We start from the raw sequence: 18,319 nt of genomic DNA, 5'->3' as shown, positions 1-18,319 counted from the left end.
AGCAGGTCCTTATTAGTCATCAGTTTTATACACATCAGTGTATTAATGTCAATCCCAATCGCCCAATTCATCACACCACCATGCCCCCCCGTGGCTTCCCCCCTTGGTGTCCATACGTTTGTTCTCTACATCTGTGTCTCAATTTCTGCCCTGCTAACTGGTTCATCTGTACAATTTTTCTAGGTTCCACATGTATGTGTTAATATACGATATCTGTTTTTCTCTTTCTGACTTACTTCACTCTGTGTGACAGTCTCTAGATCCATCCACGTCTCTACAAATGACCCAACTTCATTCCTTTTTATGGCTGAGTAATATTCCATTGTGTATATGTACCACATCTTCTTTATCCATTCATCTGTTGATGGGCATTTAGGTTGCTTCCATGACCTGGCTATCATAAATAGTGAGATTCATGCTTCTTTACTAGAATATCTGCTTTTCTTTTATCTACTGCCTCACTCCCGACTCACTGACTTTTTTTAATATTACCACTTTGGTGGGGTTTTAACTACATAATATAATAATTTTAAAACATCAGAAGATTTTACACAAAAGAAAAATTTAATTAAGTTTTTGTTTATTTAAAACAATGGAACTTAAGGGGTCATATTTGATAGGTTCTTACTAAGATAGTACTTATAGCCTAATGAATTTTATTATATCTTGTCCTGTATACATGTGTTTTGTGTGAGGTTTTTTCCCACTCTACTTTTTTAAAATAAACTTTATGTTAGGACAGTTTATATTTATAGAAAAGTAGGCAATATAGTACAGAGAATTATCATATACCCCACACTCAGTGTCTCCTGTTATTCATGTCTTACATTAATATGGTTCATTTATACAATTAATGAACCAATATGGATATATTGGTCAATAATTGTCAATTATTGTCAATAATATATTATTATTGACAAAGTCCATAGTTTATTCAGATTTCCTTAGTTTTCACCTCACATCTTTTTTCTGTTCTAGGATCTCATTCAGGATACCACATTACATTTAGCTTTATGTCTCCTTAGGCTCCTCTAGGCTATAATAATTTCTCAGACTTTCCTTATTTTTGAAGAGCTTGACAGTTTTGAGAAGTATTGGCTATTTTACAGAATGTTTCTCTATCAGAAGCTGTCTGATATTTTTCACAGTCAGACTGGAGTTATGGGACTGGAGAGGAAAGTCACAGAGGGTAAAGTGCCATTTTCATCACGTTATTCCAGAAATACATACCAGCATGATTCATCACTGTTGATGTTGACCTTGACTGCCTGGCGGATGTTAGTGTTTGTCAGGTTTCTCTATGCAATGTTACTTTTTTCCCCCTCTTCCCATAGTGTAGTCTTTGGAAGGAAGTCACTATTTGTAGCCCAAGCTTAAGAAGTGGGGGGTCATGCCCTACCTCCTTGAGGTGAGAGTATCTACATAAATTTTTGGAACTCTTCTGCACAAATATGTCTATTTACCCCTAATTATTTATTTATTTAATCATAGGTATTCATTTTATACTGTAGATTATAATTTAATCCTCTTAATCTATACTCGTGCTTCTCTTCATAATCAAATGAATCTTTTGCCTTTTCCTAAAGATTCGTCTGGGGAGGGATAAAGCATGACTATTGCTTCAGTTTTTTGAGGCCTTCTGGGAATAAACAAGGCTGTAAAAAAAAAAGAAAGAAAAAAATACTCTTTTATTTATTTTGTTGCTCAAGTCATTTTTTTAGCATTAGCCATTGGGAGCTCCTTCAGTTGGCTCCTGTGTCTCTTTGACGTGTCCCCATCATTTTGGATTTTTTTTTTTTTTTGCTTTATCTTTTCTTGAGTACATCCTTCTGACTCTACAAGGTGCTCCAGGCTTATCTTGTATATATCCTGCCCGATAGAATCAGTGTTTTCTTTTTTTTTTTAAACTAAACTGGATTCTGTAATAGTATTCGTTTGCTTTTTGTTTTTAATTATGAATTAGCATGAGATATTTGTAACGTGATTATATTTTTATCAAAATATCAAGAAAGGTCTGTTTGCTTTGTGACTTTCCAGCTAGCCTGAATTTATTTCCATTAAAGATATAATTTGGTTTAGTTGCAACCAAGATTCCTATCAAGTGACTAAAGTGGTACCTCATTGTTTACCTGACATTTATCATATTTTCAAAAAATGAACTGGTTCCACACAAGTGAATTTTTCAGATGCTTAAAGCTTAGACTTTTCATTTGTCTGTTCTTTCCTTCCTTCAGGGAACATATTTTAGACACCTGCCATGTGCTAGGCACAGTGCTGGGTACCCAGAACAGAGAGACAAGACACAGCTTTGTTTCTTGAGTAGTCCACAGTCCGGTAGGGACATAGTTATACCTCAGCATGATAAGTGCTATAATAAAATTAAGTTCAAGATGAAGTAGAAGCCAACAGAAAAGATCAAGGATAATTTCTTGAAATTTCAAAGGATAAATATTAATTACCCAGATGAAATAGGAGAGAATGAGTCAGGCAGGGAGGTGAAAGGAGATGGGCAAGGATGTTTTAACAAAATGAGTAGCATGTAACTGAAAGAGTATGCCTTTCTGAAGTACTACAAGGTGTTCACTGTGGCTGGAGCATAAAATAAGGTGGAGGTAGTGGTGAGAGTTGAAAAGTAAGCCTAGGATCCATCATAAAGGGCCTCATGTGCCATGTTTATATGTTAACATTTTGGTGGGGGGAGCACTGCTGGAGGGTTTTTAGGCGGAGGAGCAAGCAATCACTTTGACATTACTGTGGACAATGAATTAGAGTAGCCAAGAAACAAGGTGAGGAATCCATTTCAATAATCTAAACTAGAGATGAGGACCGTGATAACAGATTGAGTGAAGTGGATGGATTGGAGAGATAAAAAGGAAGTAGAATCAACACACCTTATCAACATACGGATGTGAGGTTAAAAAAGAGTGGGTGAGGGCTTCCCTGGTGGCGCAGTGGTTGAGAGTCCGCCTGCCGATGCAGGGGACGCGGGTTCGTGCCCCGGTCTGGGAAAATCCCACATGCCGCGGAGCGGCTGGGCCCGTGAGCCATGGCCGCTGAGCCTGCGCCTCCGGAGCCTGTGCTCTGCAACGGGAGACGCCACAGCAGTGAGAGGCCCGCGTACCACAAAAAAAAAAAAGAGTGGGTGATAATTGAAGTGATAAATAAAACAGACCTTACCTGCATGTACCTGACAATATAGGCTTGTACAAAAATTACCACAATATAATTAAAACCACATTTATGTCCCTTACTGAACAGAAGTTTGTGTGTCTACTTTCCAAATATTTTGGAAGCATTACTGTAGCTTAACGGTCCAGTGATGGTCCCTGTAAAGGAACAGTACATGTGAGGATTAAGTACTGAAGAGCTCTGGTATGTCACACTCTCGAGTTCTCAAAAATAGAACCAAATGAACGGAAAAGAAATCAACACTAGATGTAGGGAAATTTTTCAAATTAAAATTTGAAAAATTTATTTCTCTGGCACAATCCTTATAGCTAGTGTACAGCAGCCAGCTTGAGCTGCCACGCCAGTGTGTCTAAAAATTTTCTCTTACATTTCTTGGCAGAGCTTAGCTAATACTGTCTGTTATCCCGGGTAGAAAATACAGTGATACAATACAGTTACACAGTGCATCGGTCTCACCAGCTCCTCTTGCTGTGCAAATAGCTCCATAAATGTAAGTTTGGCACTTGGAAAACCACAAATATTTTTGGCCTGCTTACATGGCATTTTACACAAACATTTTGGCTTACTACATGTCACTGTAACATTAATTGGGGTTATTCTTTATATTAATAAATGATTTTTGCCTCAAAAAGTTCCCAGAGAACATAAATGAATCTGGCCAGTATTGTCATGAAATATCTCAACATTTCCGTAACGCTACTGGCAAATGATAGCAGCTCATTTCTGCAGATGAGAAAATTGAAATAGTGACTTAGATGTATCACCTCAAGCCTCCTTGTCTGATGTCTTCCGTATATATGCTGTTTCCAAAATAACATGGTTCAAAATAAAACAAGCATATTCAAATGTCAGATAACAAGTTTATATAATCCCTTAGTCATGAAGGCAGTTCCAGAAGGAGGTAGAAGACAACCAAAACAGAATATTGTAATTTTTATAAAATGAGAGGTAGAGAAAGGACTAGGAAACAGTCCAAAAGGCTCCTAGACAGTAACATCCTCTCCTAATTAGAGTGAAATCAGTAAAATAGTCATCATTAGGTTTACTAATATCCACTGAAATACAAAATAAAATAAGAAACACAGTTCATGCCTTGGCTTGATAAGTGCAAGAAAAACAGGATTTGCCTGCAGTTGTTTTGTTATAGCTTCGTACCATTCATGATGAGAAGAAACTTCTGGATAGACTGTACAAGTGGTTTTCTAGCTGCTTCTACAGATTTGTAGTTCCACTTGACTCATTCTTTCTCCTAACAAGTCATGAGAAAAATAGTATCTTTTAATAAGGAACTAATGAGTTGATATCTAAGAATTTCCTAATTAATTTATTCATTTCAAAAATTTAAGTATAAATCGTTTTTAACATTAAGATGAACTGTTCAATACAACCTCCTGACCAACTTTTTTTTTTTTTTTTGCCGTACGCGGGCCTCTCACTGCTGTGGCCTCTCCCATTGCGGAGCACAGGCTCCGGACGCGCAGGCTCAGCGGCCATGGCTCACGGGCCCAGCCGCTCCGCGGCATGTGGGATCTTCCCGGACCGGGGCACGAACCCGTATCCCCCGCATCGGCAAGGGGACTCTCAACCACTGCGCCACCAGGGAAGCCCCCTTTCTTTCTCTTTCTTTTTTCTTTTCTTTTCTTTTCTTTACTTTCTTTTCTTTCCTTCCTTCCTTTCTTTCCTTTCTGCATTGGATCTTTGTTGTTGTATGTGGGCTTCCTCTAGTTGTGGCAAGTGGGGGCTACGCTTCATTGCAGTGCGTGGACTTCTCACTGCGGTGGCTTCTCTTGTTGCAGAGTACCGGCTCTAAGCACGTGGGCTTCAGTAGTTGTGGCATGCGAGCTCAGTTGTTGTGGCTCACGGAATCTAGAGCACAGGCTCAGTAGTTGTGGTGCACGGGCTTAGTTGCTCCATGGCATGTGGGATCTTCCCAGACCAGGGATGGAAACTGTGTGTGTCCCCTCCATTGGCAGGCGGATTCTTAACCACTGTGCCACCAGGGAAGTCCCTGCTTTTTATATACCAAAGTAAGTCCAGGCTCGTAAACATTTTTAGTAAGGAAGGAACTGAAGATAACACCATGTTTTGTATTTTCAAGTATCATCTAGGGGGCTTCCCTGGTGGCGCAGTGGTTAAGAATCTGCCTGCCAATGCACGGGACATGGGTTCGAGCCCTGGTCCAGGAAGATACCACATGCTGTGGAGCAACTAAGCCCCTGTGCCACAACTATTGAGCCTGAGCTCTAGAGCCCACGAGCCACAACTACTGAGCCCGTGTGCCGCAACTACTGCCGTGCGCCTAGAGCCCATGCTCCGCAACAAGAGAAGCCACCGCAATGAGAAGCCCGCATACCGCAACGAAGAGTAGCCCCCGCTTGCCGCAACTAGAGAGAGGCCACACACAGCAACGAAGACCCAACGCAGCCAAAAATAAATTTATTAATTTAAAAAAAAGTATCATCTAGGAAAGGCCTTACACACAGATTGAAAAGTAATGTGTAAATCTTTGTATTGTGGGTGTGGTCCCTATGAAATCTAACCAACTACCAAAAATCTCTCTTCCACATCTAACCCATGCCCTTCTTTACTAAGTGACGCATAAAATTTGTCAAATTCAACTTTTAATACCTAGTTTAGATTTATGGACCTATAGAAGTAATGTGGAGGAAGTTATAAAGCTGCGCTGTCTATTATGGCTAGCCATTAGCTACATATGGCTATTTAAATCAAAATTTAAGGGACTTCCCTGGTGGCGCAGTTGTTATGAATCCACCTGCCGATGCAGGGGACACGGGTTCCATCCCTGGTCCGGGAAGATTCCACATGCCACAGAGCAACTAAGCCCATGTGCCACAACTACTGAAGCCTGTGCGCCTAGCACCTGTGCTCTGCAACAAGAGAAGCCACCGCAATGAGAAGCCCACGCACCAGAGCGAAGAGTAGCCCCCGCTCGCCGCAACTAGAGAAAGCCCACGCGCAGCAATGAAGACCCAACACAGCCAAAAATAATTCATTAAAAATAAATAAATAAATATTTAAATTTGATTTAATTTAAAACTCAGTTCTTCAGTTGCACTAGCCACATTTAAAGTGTTCAGTAGCCACATGAAGCTAGTGGCTGCCATATTGGACAGCACAGTTGTAGAACATTTATTGGACAATGCAGATGTAGAACAATGCAGAGAGTTTAATTTGACAAAATAGTCTAGAAAGTATTGATACAAAAGGCACTTCAGTTGATAGTGACTTACATACTTATATATAACATATGATGGCTTCTCAGGAGGGAAGGCAATCAAACTGTTTATAAACAGAACCTGTAATTTCATTTTGCCAAAAAAGTGACTTAAGTTTTATAAATCCCACTTTCTTTCCTAAAATCCTACCCTAAAAAATTTACAAATGCAGAACTTGTGAAGGCTACATGTGCAGAATTGTATGCAGAGCCAGTTCAGGATTCCCAGAATTTCTCCAGTCCATCTTACACTACTCTTCCCTTCTACACATTTGCTCATTAGCTTCTACGCAATATGTTGACTTAAATGTTTATCTCATATATATATTTTTTTTTAACTTCTGCCTAATTTGCTGACTTAGATTGTACCCTTTTGGTAGACAAAGACTAATATGTAGCCATATTTGTGTATCATCTTGAGGTTAAAGTCTTTAAGTGCCACTTATACACCCCATATTTTTCAGCTTTGTATAAGAAAGTGATTGTTCTTAAGGAAATATTGTCACCCAGCCCTTAGTAAAAATGATAAAATATTTTTTCCACCCTCAGTTTTTTCAAAAGTAGACCCTTCTGATAAACTCTGCTCTATAATGCCTGAGTCCAGGTTGAGCCTGGGAGGTGTTAGGATAAGCCTGGAACATCTTGTGCCAGAAACTGTTGGGGGCATAGTCGAAGGACATGGATGCCAGCCTAAAGTTCCCACTGGCCAAATCTGGGGGAAATTAAGTATAGTAATGAATTATAAGTCATTGAAAATATAGGAATGTATTAGTTCATACTGATGATGGATGGATGGATGGAGAAGAAAGGAAGGCTCTTCTTTGTAGTACAATGCTGACTGATAAATTTGGATGGAATGATGAAGTTGGAAAATCACCATTCTGCAACCATCACAACAAAGATTGGTTTAGGCAAGAATGATCAGTAGATGCTAAATATAGGGGGGATGTTTTGACAAGGAACAGGATGTTTACATAGTCTTAATTGTCTTCTCACTGCTTCTTAGTTACAAGGAGGAAAATAACTATAATATGGAAAAACCAGTGAGAGGCAGATGGGCCTCTGGATATGATACCTTGAGATACATTCAGCATCATTTATGTCATATTTATATGTAAGTGGGAGGCATAACCTGAATTTAATCATAAGAAGACATCAGACAAAATCAAAGTGGAAATCATTCTATTAAAAAAAAAGTGTCCTGCATTCTTAAAAATGTCAATGTCTTGAAAGATAGGGGAGAAGAAGGCAGGGGGAAGGCTGAGGAACTATTCCAGATTAATGGAAACTAAAGAGACATGACAACTTACTGTTAATCTTTGATATAGGACTGGATCTCTGGACTAGAACTGAAAAAATGATAAAAAGGTCATAATTAGGACAGTTGCCAAGACTGGAATATGGATGGTAGATTAGATAAAGGGTATTGTATTGGTGTTAAATTTCCTAAATTTGCTAACTATATGATGAATATCTTTGTTCTTAGGAAGTACACAATGACGTACTTAAGGGTAGAGGAGGAGGATGTCTGTAACTTAGTCTCAGATGGTTCAAGAAAATGATTGTGCATGTGTGGAGATAGAGAATACAATTACAGATGTACCATATCGTCAACAGTTGGTGAATTTGAGTAAAGGCTACAAAGAAGTTCTCCAAGTGTTGCAAGTTTTCCATAAATTTGAAATTATTTCAAAATAAAAATTTTACAACTCTGTTCGATGTTCTCTAGCCCTTTCTAAGGCACAAAATGACATGACGGTGATGAAGATGCAATCAGAGAGACTTTCAAAAGAATATGACCGGCTCCTGAAAGAACACTCAGAACTTCAGGTGGGTGACATCCATTTTACGAGCCTCAGCTTTTTGAAATAGTAATTAATTACCTAAGTCAATTATTTGGGTTATTTGCCCTTCGCAAGCCAAGAGGATTGATAGTTAATCCTGACTTTGCAAAGTGATTAAATAAGCCAATTTTTACTTGAAGATTGGGATATTGCATGAAAATAATCATAACAGAGAGAATTACTGACATGCTAACTTACAGCATTCTAGCTGGAGTAAACTTTTAAGCCAAAGAATTGAGCCATAAAAACAGCAGCATTGGAAACCAGACTGGTTCTGGAAAAATTTAGTTTTACCATTTAGAATGTTTGCCATATGCACGCCAAAATAAAGCCAAAAATTGAAGACCCACATTACACTACTCCTTCTATCCCACTGTTTGAAATATCTTAGGACAAAGCCTGAGGCATTCAAATATGTTTTACCTCCAGAGTTGAGTTGAAAGATGGAAATGGAGAAAACCTTTTTATCATTGAAGTCACAAAGTCAGGGGCCATGGTTTTCTTTCTGTTCCCCTTCAGTCCAGCAAGAGTCAGTTCCCTACCTTCACCCATGTTGGGTTTGTCTTCCGTTCCTTCTTGGGCTGCCAGCCCCTAGCCTGATTTGATTTCCCAGCCCACTTTGACCACGTGTGGGGAGAATTCAGGGAAGAGACCATTCCAGAGGCAAACCTGGCCCTCGCAATTCCTCCCAAGATGGAGGGTCTCTGCTCTTCTGCTTTCAGATTGGGTTTATCCTTAGAAATTGGCAGCATTTGTGGCCTTCAGTGAGGGCTTTTTAGCAATTACAGCTCTACAGTTATTTCACTGTATTAGAAGCCTTAGTACCAGGACTCATTTCCCTGCATGTCAGTGGTCATTGTATCTTCAGGATCCAGCACTGTGCCTGGCACAAGACAAACAAGCACGATATTCATAGGCTTGGAGTCAGACAGGCCTCGAATAACTATAACTTTCTTACTAGCTTTGTGATCCCAAGTAGGTCATGTCACCCCTCTGGGGCTCACTTTTCTTCATCTGTAAAATCAGAATAGTAATAACACCTGGCTCACTGGCTTGTTGGGAGGATTAAATAAAATGTGTAGGGTGCTTAGCATTGTGCCTGGCTGATAGTAAACACCCAAGGAATGATAGCTGTTATCATAATTATCACTATTGCCAGTACTCCTCTGTAGAAATTTTACTGAAAGAATGACTTATTCTCATCCAGCCACTTTGGCCTTGATTAGAGCCAGTCAAGAGATAATCTTATGCACATCTGTAATCTGGTATTCCCAGCTGAGTTGCATGTCTGATTTAACTGACCTACTTTGACAGTAGGGTGACCAGAGAAGCATAGATACCCTGTGGGCTCCAGACCCAGGACACCAAGAGCTCAGATCTCATGCTCTGGAGTAGATAGTTAGATTTTCAGCAGGACCACCCTTTCTCCATCTCTACAACAGAGGTCCTGAAATTGCTGACTTCACCGTGGCATGATGAGAATTATTCCATTGCATACTTAAAGATCCACCATGGAAAGTGAAGAAACGTTTCAGAAGCCTCTCGCCTAGAAATAGAACTATTTTTCCCTCCCATCTGTGAGATCAGGGTGTAGTCAACAAGGATGAGCATCTACACCAGTGGTCTCTGCCCAGGGTATCAGAACCGTTTAGATCCCTGGATGGAGAAAGAAGCAGAGAATGTCCCATTGTGGTAACAGCCAATGATTCTGTTAATCCCTCAAGAATGTATGTGATAGTAAGATAACTTCAACCCATTTTCTTTCCCCAAAAAAAGCTTCAGTTTGAAGCTTATGCATTCCTGATAAAAGATGTTCAAAAGTTTTTACGAGTAATCTCTTCCCAAGAAAGTAGTTTTTATACCTGTCTTTGAAAAAATGTCCTCATCCCAGATATGCCAGGTGCCAGGCTGAGAGTTGGGCCTTGGTGCATTTAAGCCTTGTATCCAGGTTTTTGAAATACTTATGGATGACATTTACTGAGGGTGTGCTCAGGACCAAGCACTTAGCTGATGGCTTCATATATGTTATCTGCGTTCTCTCCTTGATAGCCCATCAAATTATTGATAAAATACATATTTTAATACCCTGTTTTGTGAATGAGGGAAAGGAGACCCAGAGATGTTAAATAATGTACCCAAAGTCACTGAACTGAAAAGTGATAGCATTCAAAGTTGGATTTAAAGTCAGGAAATCTTTCTTCAGAACTTCCATCATTAACCATTATGTTCCTTCACCTGTGCTGGTCATTGGACTGTGGGTTCTGGGGTCCGCTGTCTGGATTCTGGGCAGATTCAGCCAAAGGGAGGCACTGGTAGAAGACTGAAGGCAGGAGGAGGGGGAAAGCCAAGAAAGTCTCCTGTTCTCTCCACTTGGGGTGGCATCTGCCACAGCAGCCTCATCTCTTTCCATGGTCCCAGTTCCCACTGGGCGTCTTCCACCTGGTGGGACCTCGTTCCTGGGATCTGTTAACACTGTCTCCTCCATTGCCCTCCAGCCCAAAGAATGGTTTTCTGCCGTTGCTAATACCTGAGGTGTCTTTTACCACCCTGTGTGGTGTGTCTACTCTCTCACCACCTATGAAACCAATTCCCTGTGATAAATATCTGATGAAAAAAACTCTCAGCTCCATGGTTGACCAGTTCTGTAAACCTCGGGTGAATCATTTGACATTCATGCAACTTGGCTTCTTCAGTACTTAGATGAGGATTATAATATTTCATGAGCATTAAATCAGATCCTGGGCAAGAAAGCACTTTAAATATATTTAAACAAGAAAAACTCTCTACAACTGTACGGTGCTATGAGTTATTTCTCGATTGGACACTTCTTTTTCCCATCCACCTACTTAACCCTCCATTGTCCAGTAGGAGAACCTGAATAAGATTCTGAAATATAGGTGTCATTAAATGAGAACCATTTTCTTAAAAGTGACTCTTACACTTTGATATTCACCTTCTGAACCCAGCTGAGAAGCAAAAGATTGCTGTAGACCATCTACAGTAAAAAGCTGTACCAAACTGTTCTTCACGATTTTACTTCAATTGTCAGACCAACCTCAATAATTGAATTACATCATAAAGTTCATTGGGAAACTTAACTTTTCAATTTTATATACTTGATTTACTTTAAATAAAATAATCATAAAATAAAGGACTGTTAAAACGTTAAGGAAACAGGTGGAAGAGAGGAAAGCTTGTTTCTTTACTGTAAACAAATCCCACTTTACATCTTTTAAATTTGTTTGATTTCCCCATCTGATCCCCTTCCTGTTATAGGCACTAAATAAATATTAGAAAATAATTCCTTTGAAATATGTAGTCTTTGCCTTTCCTTGTTTGCCCTGGCTCTCTTCTAGAAAAGAAAACCCAGAATGTACTCAGAATAATTGGCAGCTAGCCATTTTAAAATTTCATTTTGGAAAATCACCCTTCACTTAAGGGACTTATCCAGAATAGCAGATCCATTAAAGCTGTGCTTTTTATCTAAAGTGGTAAGATACATGGAAACACATAAAAGCGGTACCTTGTTACTCATATACCTCCTCTAATGCTGTCTTCTGACTCGATTGCTTAAAGTTGATGTTACTGAAGTTGCTCTGAAAGCAGAAATGCTCAGCCGCAACGAGAGCTCGATAGCTTCCCGGGTGCAACAATAACCCCGGAACTCCATTGTTTGTGATTTTTTTTCTCAGTGTAGATGTCTACCTTCTTCGTGCAAATGATCTCTCTGGTTAACTTCTATCCCATTTTCCTCCAGTTTTAAATCATGTATTATAGTCGTCTTGAGATCAGCAAAGAGTATAATTTGAGAAGCCAGTTCTATTGGCAAATATCTGAAGAACCAAAAGAAGCCCACCCCATATGGGTTTTTTGGTTCTCTTCTTTCTTTGCCAAAAATCTTCATTAAGTTTGCAAGAGGGAAATTTTAGAAATTTTGTTTTCCTTGTATAAGCTGTGAAATGAAAGCAAAATATATTAAAGCAGAGGAAAAGGTGAACTTATCAAGAGTGTTATTTTTTATCCCTCTAAGCACTTTTTCAAGTAAAACTACTCACTTTGTAGTTTTTTAAAATTTGAGACTTTCTCAATCTATGTTTTAATTTGATATTCTCATAATAACTATACACAGAAAAGGATGTTTTTTAAAAGTCCTTGTCATATTTATGAATGTGTTTCTCACTCTTGCTATAACTACCCGTCACATTTTTTTTCTTGCAGGATCGTGCAGCGAAAGGCAATAAGAAAGGCCTGTGAACTTTATGAAAGAAGACTGTGATACACCATGCCAAGAGGATAAATTTGTTATCATGTTAGCCTCTGGAAAACTTAAAGTTCAGTTCAGAAAAACAAACTGTCTGTGACCAGCCAGTATTTTTTTTAATGCCACACACATAGGCTATTGTCATAATGGCATTATCACAATATTTGATGATGTTTCAGATATATTGTAAAGTCTGTATTCTAGCTCTCAAGTGAAATATAAGCATGTTAAACACCTTATCTAGATATAGTAACACTGGTGTATGGTGGCTGTTTACCAATAAAAGGAGAAATTCATTAGCCACTTACTTCCAAACTTAGATTTTTAAGTTGCATGAAACCATTAAATAACCTTAAAAGCTTTGATGAATTTCCAATAATAATACTACTCTTACTTAATCAGACGATGGTGTATTTGAAAATAGTATTCAATATCAGCAAGTTTGTTCATAGGGAGATTAACTAAGGATAAATGATTAGAAGTAGCTACTATATTTATAGGTAAGAGTCAGAGCAAAAAATAAAAACAATGACCTTAAGTTTTATTTTTTTAAGCCTGATGGTACTGCAGTTGACTGTCATAAAACAACTATATTGATAATTATATTTTTGTTACTGTGCTTCTGCACCTGTTGGGGATTATTTTTGTTGACATTTGTGTTACTAACACATAATTAGTAAAGATTCTGCTTTTTTAAAGTTCATCTGGGAATGGAGTTTACATCTATTTGCATAACTGCCACAGCACTGAACTGAAATTATTTTACAACAACGTGGAATTCTTGACTTGGAAATGTATAATGTATCCAAAAAGCAGTGTTTCCCATTGCTGTGAGAGTTGCTAATTATACAAATATTACCTCAAATATACACACAGTGGCGTCACAGTTTTGCCAAGATGTTTCTGTATTCTGAAAGCTAAATATTAAATACTGTTTTTCCATTCAAATATTCCATTTAGTTTCCTTTAGGAGAGGATGATTGTATATTAATGCGATTTAGGTTGTTCCAGTGTTTAGACTTGAAAAACCATCTTCCTTGTCTCTAAATATAAAAGAAAATGGAAAATAACTACTGGAGTTTTTACTTTTCTGGTATTTGTTTTATCCTTTGTTATTTATTATCATTTTAGCACCAACTTCATGCATATTTAATTTTTTTCACTGTAAAGTGGGTGAAGTGAGCAAGTACGTAAGTATTTTATTTCAGATAAAAGGAGTTACTGCTAGAAAACAGACATGTAGGAGACATTTAGCAGAGTAAGAAATGGGAGTTAGACCATATGGGCTGACAGCACCGTAAATAACAAGGCAAGGGAGCGCTGACAGAGGAGAGAACTGAACAAGTAGCAACTTAGAAATATCGAAGTGCGATCTACCTGGTTAAGGATATAGATACTGTTCGTGATCCTGGCCTGGTGAACAGAAATCAAGTCTAATGACAGAGTAACATACAGAAAGTAGAAAATACACAGCTTTAGAACTGGTAGAACCAAATTATAATCCTAGCTTCAGCACTAATTTAACCATGGGATTTTGTACAAATTATTCAAACTTGCTAGATTTACATTTCCTCACCTCCGAAATGGGAGTCATAATATTTAGGTCAGGGTTATTGTATAAACTAAGATAACACAGTGATTCGCAAAGTTATGCAGACTGTACAGCAAGGGGAAAGCCCAGGTGCTCTTTGAAGAGCATAAGGATTTGAAAGATTCCCAGAAGACACTTTAAAGTATACATTTAAGTATTCTTAGTCCTCAACCCTCTCAGTTGTCCAGGTCTGCAAACTGAGGCCTGAAAAGTGTATGCAGTTTTCCCAAGTTAACATGGATAGTTAGATCCAGGGCTAGGATTTGAGTCTAGAATTTAGGTGTCCTAGTTCCCCAGATATTACTCTAGTTTTTATAAACAAATTAGCTATAATTTGCTAAAAAAAATACTGCCATGTACTAGCCAAGGTCTGGACTATGGAGTCTGGCTCCCATGTCGTGTATTTTACACTACACTGAAGGCCTCTTGAGCTCTGCTTCTTAGTTCTTATGATTCTCCTAGCCAGTGAGGGTGTTTAGCAAATCCTATTATAAATAAACACGTATTCCATGGATTTAGTTAGACTGCATATTAAGTTATGTTCCTCCTGTCAGTAATGACTTTTTTTTTTTTTTAATTATTTTTGGCTGCATTGAGTCTTTGTTGCTGTGCACGGGCTTTCTCTAGTTGCGGCAAGGAGGGGCTACTCTTCGTTGCAGTGCGCAGGCTTCTCATTGCGGTGGATTCTCCTGTTGGTGGAGCATGGCCTCCAGGTGTGCGGGCTTCAGTAGTTGTGGCAGGCAGGCTTCAGTAGTTGTGGCAGGCGGGCTCAGTAGTTGTGGCTCGCGTGTTCTAGAGCGCAGGCTCAGTAGTTGCGGTGCACGGGCTTAGTTGCTCCGCGACATGTGGGATCTTCCCAGACCAGGGCTCGAACCCATGTCCCCTGCATTGGCAGGTGGATTCTCAACCACTGCGCCACCAGGGAAGTCCCAGTGATGACTTCTTTATATCTTAGGCTGTATTATAGGTTCAAACACAGAAGTGTTATTCTTGCCCTTTGCTATAAGTTGCTTAAGAGTTTTGTCAGACTCTGTCCTACTTGCAAATGTACCTTGAAGTTCCAGACTCCAGGAAGTTGCACTTAAGAAGTTCTAGCCGAGCATCTAGAATTTGGCGTTAGTCATCCTCATTTCTTGCCGGGCTCTGTCTTGGGCCCCAGTACTGGTAAGTAGATTACCTGGAACCCCAGTCTAGAGCCTGGAATTTAACTGCTTTCTATGGTGCTGTCCTGATGCCACCAACCTGCCTGGATCTCTAAAGACCCATGCTGTGGTCCCGGAGCTGTTCTGCCTGCCTGCTGAGACCTCACAGCCTCCTTGGACCTCAGAGCCACAGCCACTTGGCTGCACCTGCTCCTGTCCTCCTGCCCCGCCTCTGGGGCTTGGTCTGGTTCTGCCTTCCCATCCCATTGTCTGTCGCCTTCTCACCATCCCTCCCATCTACATCCCACCACAGCGGAACAGCCATGCCCGGACCAACTGACAGGTGACACACCTTACGTTTGAGGGCCCACAATGCAGTGCATAAATACAGCGGTCCTTTTATGCCTTGACTAATATCTGGAATGAGTTATTTGAAGGCCATGAAGCCCTTTTGAATTTTTTTTTTTATTCCTCAGCCTTCCTTTCCTAGAATTCTTGAAACACCACTAATGAAAATACCATTTTCTTTTTTTAACATTTCTTTCTCTAAATTTACCAAGTGGCATTTATTTCACAGTATTGCTTTCCACCTTGATCTCTAAACATATGACTTTGTCTTTCCTTGTATAGCCAAAAGTGATTTCCAACACTACAAAACTGAAAACAACCGCCCAGAAGCTGTCCATGTCCTGATGCCTGGAATCTGAATATTCTCCTCTGGCAAAAAAGTGAATATTACCTGATATGGCGAACCACGTGATGAAGTTAAGGCTCTTGAGATGGGGAGATTATCCTGAATGATCTGAGTGGGCCCTAAATGCCATCACAGGTCTCTTTAAAAGAGGCAGGGCTTCCCTGGTGGCACAGTGGTTGGGAGTCCGCCTGCCGATGCAGGGGACACGGGTTCGTGCCCCGGTCCGGGAAAATCCCACATGCCGCGGAGCGGCTGGGCCCGTGAGCCATGGCCGCTGAGCCTGCGCGTCCGGAGCCTGTGCTCCGCAACGGGAGAGGCCACAACAGTGAGAGGCCCGCGTACTGCAAAAAAAAAAAAGAAGAAGAAGAAAGAGGCGATGGGAGATAATACCACCCGGAAGAGGGGAAGGTGCTGTGACCACAGATGCAGAAAGCAGAGCGCTGCAGCCACCAGAGCTGGAAGCGGCAAGGGACGGGTTCTCCCTGGAGCCCCTCACAGGAGCCGGACCCTGCACACCCCAGCCAAACTGATTTTGGACTTCTGGCCTTCAGAACTGTGAGACAGTAAACTTGTTCCAAGCCACCAAGTGTGTGGTAATTTGTTACGGCAGCCATAGGAAACTAACGCAGGAACATGCAGGACAAATCTGTAATGGGCTGGAGTGAATTTCACAGCAGGTAGAAAACAGACACTCTTTGACACCAGCTGGGCTTCCCCAAAGATAGCCTTAGCCGTCTCCCCTCTTAGTTCTCTTCCTCCTTCAATTTTATTTCTCTCCACCCCCACTGCCACTGCCAAACCAAGCCATCATCCCTTCTCACCTGGACTACTGTCACCACTCCCTGCCCGTCTCCTCCCTAGGTCCACACTCGCAGAAACCACAGCATTCCCTGCTTAAAGTCTAGCAAGTATTCCCACTGTACCTCAGATGAAACTCCCGAAACCTCACCAGGCCCCTACCTCCTCTCCAGCCTCACCTCCATCTACTTGCCCTGCCGACCACGGCGGCATTCAGAGTCCTCTTAGAACAAGCCAAGTTCTTTCCCCTCTCAGCGTTTTTACATACACAGTACCTCCTCCCAACCCTATTTTGTTTATCCTATTTTATTTTTATCCTATTTTATTTTCATACTTATCATTGTCTGAAATGATGTCATTTATGGTTTGGTTTTGTCTCCTGCCCGGAGACTTAAACACAGTTCCTACACACGGTAGAACAGTATTTCTCAACAGGCAGTGGGGAAGATGTTCCCAAGGGACACTTAGCCATGTCTAGAGGTGTTTCGGGTTGTCATAACTAAGGGACTGCTGCGGGTGGGTAGAGGCCAGGGATGCTGCTAAACTCACTCAACAATGCACAGGGTGGCCCGCCACAAGAAGGAGTTCTCTGACCCCGAATGTCAATATTGCCGAGGTTGAGATACCCTGCAGTGATGCTTATGGCGGAGGATACTCGGTGTGCCCCAATACCAATCTTTAATGCACCTGTGGTGAGAGATACCCCGATGTTTTTACACACAGCTGCCAAGCATAAGGACAGTATTTTCCAGTCTCCTTGTAGGTAGAAACAGGAAGGAATGTCACGTGGTGGCAGTTTCTTTTTTTTCCTTCTTCCATCCTGCTGCCTGATACACAGGCGCTGCCATCTGAGATCCTGAGACTGAGGCCGTGCAAGCTAAAGCAACAAGACAGAAGGATGCTGTGTGCCTGCCACCACAGAGCACCCACCTCTCCTGAATCGCTTCTCACCAGATAGTTCAGTAAATAAATGACAACAGATATGTTTAATGCATTGTCTCTCTTAACAGCCTAGACATGGATAAAGAACCAAAAACACATTTGGCCTTCTAGCACAAAACCATCAACCTTTTTTCCTTTCTCTTTCCTACTCAAAGGGTTTCGACTTCCCTGCCATTTTCATTAGGATCATGATTTTAAATTACATCCTCTACTTTCTCTGCAGTCCAGCTTATTATATTTAACTTAACCATTATTAGTCCATTGACAGCGTGCAGTGTGCCCCCCCACAATGTCTGTGCATTTCACACGGGAAGAATTTACAAGGAAAGATCTCTGGTCTCTCCTCTGTCTTTACTGTGACTTTTGCCACAAGGAGAACAAACACAGGCGCATTCGGTTACACTTTGTATAACCACACAGAACATAAGAGCTTGAGGTCTAATTGTGACAAAATTAGAAAAGACTTAAGTTCCTACAGGGTTTTGTTCTTGGTGATCACCCGTTTTCCTAAATTTGGGCAAAGGACGTATTTGAAGTTTTGACTTTGCCCCCTAAGCCAGATGCCTTCCTGGTCAGCCAAGTTTCTCCAGACTGTATTTATCGCTCCTTCAGAGATCTTTGTT

At 40.6% G+C, this 18,319-nt stretch overlaps 1 protein-coding gene and 1 pseudogene across 3 annotated transcripts in view; both read left to right on the top strand.

Moving 5' to 3' along the window:
* Positions 1–13,599, top strand: part of BCAP29 (B cell receptor associated protein 29) — a 40,519-nt gene extending 26,920 nt beyond the window's left edge. For all 3 annotated transcript variants that reach the window (XM_067745950.1, XM_067745951.1, XM_067745952.1), the window contains 2 exons: positions 8,154–8,254; positions 12,487–13,599. In XM_067745950.1, the coding sequence (XP_067602051.1) occupies positions 8,154–8,254; positions 12,487–12,522 (137 nt within the window). In that variant the 3' untranslated portion in view covers positions 12,523–13,599. The remainder of the gene's footprint in view (positions 1–8,153; positions 8,255–12,486) is intronic.
* On the top strand, positions 1,536–1,657 carry LOC137229589 (U5 spliceosomal RNA; annotated as a pseudogene).
* Positions 13,600–18,319: the final 4,720 nt, after the last annotated feature.

This window comes from Pseudorca crassidens, chromosome 8 (assembly GCF_039906515.1).
Source record: "Pseudorca crassidens isolate mPseCra1 chromosome 8, mPseCra1.hap1, whole genome shotgun sequence".
NCBI lineage: Eukaryota > Metazoa > Chordata > Mammalia > Artiodactyla > Delphinidae > Pseudorca > Pseudorca crassidens.
The sequence above is the reverse complement of the archived record's forward strand: the minus strand, read 5'-3'. Positions and strand labels throughout refer to the sequence as shown.